We start from the raw sequence: 5,624 nt of genomic DNA on the forward strand, positions 1-5,624 counted from the left end.
CTGGTGTCACCTCCCAGACACTTTAGAAGCATTGTTATGTGGCCTACACTATCTCCTGGACTGGTTTCAATAAACATTATGGGGCTAGGTGAGGAGGCTCAATGTATGCAACTGGGAACATTCCAGAAAGCCTGGCCTTGGGAGGGGCTCAAGGTCCACTGTCAGGCCCTAGCCCGGACTCCAGGGACAGGGCTGTGAAGATAAGGCAGGCAAAAAAACAGTGAGGACAGCCGTCTGCATTCAGCCAGAGTATGGAGCCCAGCTTCTGTTACAAGGCGGGTGATGGGAACAAGGTGATTCTGGGCACTGAGCTGTAGCCGAAGAGGCCTGGGGTGGTGCGTTTCACGACAGGAGACGCTGGCTTCACCTGGGCCCGGCGTAAGGGACAATCTGCAGGGACCACTGGGCTGCCCTTGCGGGAGCGGGAGAAACCACGTGGGCAGGGAGGAGCCGAGTGGGGGCGGGGGGGCCATGCGGGACCAAAGGAACCTGGAGGGAGGGTGGGGAGGAGCTGACAGGAGAGCTGCGGGTGGGACCAGCCTGAGTGGAGAAAGCTCCTGGGGCAGCCCACGCAGGTGGGGGACTTGGCAAGTGCGGAGTGGGGGACACGAGGCCCAGGGCTGCCGCAAGAGGGCCCCTGCAGACCGCGGCCCGACCCCCAGGGGCGGGGCTCCTGGAGGGAGGGGCCCGCAGGGGCGCGGCGCCGAGCGAGCGCGGCGGGGGCCGATGCCGGAAGGAGGCTGAGCAGCTGGGGTTCCGGGGAGCGGAGAGAACCCGGAGCGGGCGGTGCTCCCCTGGCCGGTGAGAGAAGTAGAGACGGGGGCTTGGCGCGGGCGGGGAGGGCCTCCGAGAGGAGCGGACGGGTCCTGCCCTGCCGCCCGGGCGGGCTGGCAGGCCCGTGCGGGGGAGGAAGCCTTCCCGTGGGTCTCGCCGGCCCTGTGAGCACCACTCAGGGCGTCGCTCCCGACGGCCCGCCTTCCACGACGCCCGGCACACAGCAGGCCCACAGTATCCGCGGCTTCGACCCGGGAACAAGGAGCTCGGACCTCGTTTTGTAGCGCGGAGAGCGAGCCGCGAAGCAGGGAAAGAGATTCACCCTAGCCGGCGGCTCCTAAGTGGTGAGCCCCCCCCGCCGCACCGGTCCGGCTCCGGCTCTCAGAGCAGTGTCCCGCCGGCCACCCTCCCTCCCGCGTCCGCCCATGCTCTGAGCTTGCATTCGGCGGGGGCAGCCCCGGAGTCGCCCGGCGGAGCCGACGCGGCGCGCTGCCCTAGCCCTAAAGCTAGGCTGCGGCGGCCGCCAGGGGGCGCTGCGCCAGCGCGGACGCGGGCACGCTCGGGCGTGGCCTCCGGGGGCGCGCGTGCGCACTGAGCCCCCGCCCCGCAGGGGCTGCTGGGCCGGGAGACGGGGGCGTGCGGCCGGCGGGCGCCGGAGCGGGAGCGGGAGCGGCGCGGCGGCCTGGAGGATGTGGCGGCCGGTGAGTTCGCAGCCCGGCGTGGCCGGGCGCCGCCCCCACGGCCCCGTCAGCGCCCGTCGGAGCCCCGGGGCCGCCCCGAGCCGCCCCGTCCGGGGCCGCGTCCGGGGCCGCGCCAGGGGCCGGCGGGGCTCTTGGGCGCGGGCGTCCGGTTCTTCGCGGAGGCGACCCAGGCCCTGACCGTCGAGCCTCCCTGCCGCACGCGTGCGGAGGCCCCTGCTGCCGGCTCGCTCTGCCCTGGTCTCCGGCGCGCCGCACGTCACCCTGGCGGACACCTGCGGCCGGGCGTCCGAGCCGAGGAAGGACTGGGGCGTGGGGGCGGCGGCCTGGGGCCGGGCTCCCGCCTGCGGCCCCGGAAACCTGCCCGATCCTGCGCTGTCCTCCCAGCCCCTGGAAGGGGTCCTGCTCCTCCCGTTGTTTCTCAGCGGGGCCTCCCGTGTTGGTGTATCTGCACTTAGGATCAGCGCTCTTTTTTTTTTAAGATTTTACCTATTTAGGGCGCCTGGGTGGCTCAGTCGGTTAAGCGGCTGCCTTCGGCTCAGGTCATGATCCCGGGGTCCTGGGATCGAGTCCCGCGTCGGGCTCCCTGCTCGGCAGCGAGCCTGCTTCTCCCTCTGACCCTCCTCCCTCTCATGCTCTCTGTCTCATTCTCTCTCTCAAATAAATAAATAAAATCTTAAAAAAAAAAAAAGATTTTACCTATTTATTTGACAGAGAGAGAGACACAGCAAGAGAGGGAACACAGGCAGGGGGGAATGGAAGAGGGCGACGCAGGCTTCCCGCCGAGCAGGGAGCCCGACGCGGGGCTCGATCCCGGGATCCTGGGATCATGACCCGAGCCGAAGGCAGACGCTTAACGACTGAGCCACCCGGGCGCCCCAGGATCAGACCCTTTTAAACCTGGGGTCATAACCACTGACCCCGCTCTCACCCACTCTGGCCCCAGGAATCCATCCTTTTCGTCATAGGGTTTAGAGCTGAAGAGACTGAGAGGGTTTATCAGCATTTTCAACTTGGAGCTTTCTACAGGGCTTGTATTTTTCTAGTAAGCCTAGCCTTGTAGGGTTAGATATGAACAGTATGGATGCGTTCCTTTTTTTTTTTTTAATTTAGATTTAATTAACATATAGCATATTATTGGTTTCAGAGGTAGAGGTCAGTGATTCATCAGTCTTATACAACACTCGGTGCTGATTCCATCACGTGCCCTCCTTCATGCCCATCCCCCAGGTACCCCATCCCCTGGCCCCCCCTCCCCTCCAGCAACCCTGTTCGTTTCCTGAGATTAAGAGTCTCTTATGGTTTGTCTCCTTCTCTGGTTTTCTTGTTTCCTTTTTCCCTCCCTTCCCCTATGATCCTCTGTTTTGTTTCTTAAATTCCACATATTGGTGAGATCATATGATAATTGTCCTTCTCTGCTTGACTTATTTCACTTATCATAATACCCTCCAGTTCCATCCACATCGTTGCAAATGGTAGGTGTTCATCCTTTCTGACGGCTGCATAATACTCCATTGTATATATGGACCACATCTTCTTTATCCATTCATCTGTCGATGGACATCTTGGCTCTTTCCACAGTTTGGCTATTGTGGACATTGCTGCTATAAACATCGGGGTGCACGTACCCCTTCGGATCCCTACATTTGTATCTTTGGGGTAAATACCAAGTAGTGCAATTGCTGGGTTGTAGGGTAGCTCTATTTTCAACTTTCTGAGGCGCCTCCATACTGTTTTCCAGAGTGGCTGCACCAGCTTGCATTCCCACCAACAGTGTAGGAGGGTTCCCCTTTCTCCGCATCCTCGCCAACATCTGTCGTTTCCTGACTTGTTAATTTTAGCCATCCTGACTGGTGTGAGGTGGTATCTCATTGAGGTTTTGATTTGTATTTCCCTGATGGCAAGTGATGTGGAGCTCTTTTTCATGTGTCTGTTGTCCATTTGGATGTGTTCTTTGGAGAAGTATTTGTTCATGTCTTCTGCCTGTTTCTTCACTGGATTCTTTGTTCTTTGGGTGTTGAGTTTGAGAAGTTCTTTATAGATCTCGGATACTAGCCTTTTATCTGATAAGACATTTGCATAGGGGCACCTGGGTGGCCCAGTTAAGTGGCTGCCTTCGGCACAGGCATGATCCCAGGGTCCCGGGATCGAGCCCCATGTCAGGCTCCCTGCTCAGTGGGGAGCCTGCTTCTCTCTCTCTCTCCCTCTGCCTGCCTCTCTGCCTACTTGTGCTTTGTGCTCTGTATCAAAATAAATAAATAAATAAAATCTTCAAAAAAAAAAAAACTGGGGAAAAAAAAAGACACTTGCAAATATCTTCTCCCCTTCCGTGGGTTGCCTTTTAGTTTTGTCGACTGTTTCCTTTGCTGTGCAAAAGCTTTTTATCTTGATGAAGTCCCAGTAGTTCATTTTTGCCCTTGCTTCCCTTGCCTTTGGAGACGTGTCTAGCAAGAAGTGGCTGCGGCCAAGGCCAAAGAGGTTACTGCCTGTGTTCTGTAGGATTCATGGATTCCTGTCTCACATTGAGGTCTTTCATCCATTTTGAGTCTATTTTTGTGTGTGGTGTAAGGAAATGGTCCAGTTTCATTCTTCTGCATGTGGCTATCCAATGTTCCCAACACCATTTGTTGAAGAGACTGTCTTTGTTCCATTGGACATTCTTTCCTGCTTTGCCAAAGATGAGTTGACCATAGAGTTGAGTGTCCATTTCTGGGCTCTCTAGTCTGTTCCATTGATCCATGTGCCTGTTTTTGTGCCAGTACCAGACTGTCTTGATGATGACAGCTTTGTAATAGAGCTGGAAGTCCGGAATTGTGATGCCGCCGGCTTTGCTTTTCTTTTTCAACATTCCTCTGGCTATTTGGGGTCTTTTCTGGTTCCATACAAATTTTAGGATTATTTGTTCCATTTCTTTGAAAAAAGGGGATGGTATTTTGATGGGAATTGCATTGAATGTGTAGATTGCTCTGGGTAGCATAGACATTTTCACAATCTTTGTTCTTCCAATCCAGGAGCATGGAACGTTTTTCCATTTCCTTGTGTCTTTCTCAATTTCTTTCATGAATGTTCTATAGTTTTCTGAGTACAGATTCTTTACCTCTTTGGTTAGATTTATTCTCAGGTATCTTATGGTTTGGGGTGCAATTGTAAATGGGATCGATTCCTTAATTTCTCTTTTTTCTGTGTCATTGTTAGTGTATAAAATGCAGCTGATTTCTGTGCATTGACTTAATATCCTGCTACGTTGCTGAATTCCTGTATGAGTTCTGGAAGTTCTGAGTGGAGTCTTTTGGGTTTTCAATTTAGGTGCAGATGCATTTCTGTTCATTTTTGTGACTTGCAATGAGCCTGCCTTCCACAAGGGTGTTTTATGGATCGAGATGCGGCAGAGGCAGTGTGAGAGCCAGGCAGACAGGCGCTGCATTGGCCTTTAGCTCAGCACTTTACAGCTCACAAAGTGTCTGCACATATTCGGGTCACTTAATCCTCCCAACCGCCCTAAGGAGTGGGCAGGCAGGTTTTAGCTTCTGATGAGGAGCTGCTCACATCTGGTAAGTGGAGCAGAGCCCAGTAAGCCTCTGAGACCTGACTGGTGCCAAGAGGGTCATAGACCCTTGGAAAAGAAAAGGGCGGGGTATTCATGGTCCTCTAGGCCACCTCTCGTGGGCCCAGATTCCTAGGCTCACTTCCTACCTGTGGGAACATTTCTGTGCCTTGGATTCCTCTCCTGTTTAAGTACACAGGGTGGTTGACCCTGCCAGGAAACAGGCGTGGTTCTTGTCACCTCTGTAGTTCTTCTGGCTTGGGCCTCATCATGAGATGCAGCGGGTGCTCCTTAGTGCTGTGGGCTGGGTTGCCTGCAATGACCTTTCAACCCCTAATGTGCTCTAGCTAATCGACAGGGTGGCAGGGAAGCGGGTAGCTCGGCCTGTTGGTGACCTTTGTAATGTCTATTTGAGTCTCACTACTCAGAGCCTTTTTTCCCTCCCTGCTTTATAGGTTGTTAGCTGAGTTCCAGATGAGCACTCTGTTTCCGCAGGCGGGCTGTGCACACACTCTAAGAAAGCATGAGAAGGGGGCGCCTGGGGGGCTCAGTCATTAGGCGTCTGCCTTCGGCTCAGGTCATGATCCCGGGGTCCTGGGATCGAGCCC

General features: G+C 55.5%; 1 protein-coding gene across 2 annotated transcripts in view; it reads left to right on the plus strand.

Moving 5' to 3' along the window:
* Positions 1-708: 708 nt before the first annotated feature.
* ADCK5 (aarF domain containing kinase 5) overlaps positions 709-5,624 on the plus strand; it is a 21,641-nt gene continuing 16,725 nt past the window's right edge. The window contains exon 1 of one of the 2 annotated variants that reach the window (XM_035012175.1): positions 709-801. Coding sequence is in view for 1 of the 2 variants with exons in the window: in XM_035012172.1 (XP_034868063.1) it covers positions 1,464-1,475 (12 nt within the window). In the remaining variant the exon portion in view is untranslated. Of the gene's footprint in view, positions 802-1,400; positions 1,476-5,624 lie in introns of those variants that run through there. The other variant, XM_035012172.1, reaches the window with a different exon arrangement.

This window comes from Mirounga leonina, unplaced genomic scaffold, assembly GCF_011800145.1.
Source record: "Mirounga leonina isolate KUSES-001 unplaced genomic scaffold, KU_Mleo_1.0 Mir_165, whole genome shotgun sequence".
Classification (NCBI taxonomy): Eukaryota; Metazoa; Chordata; class Mammalia; order Carnivora; family Phocidae; genus Mirounga; species Mirounga leonina.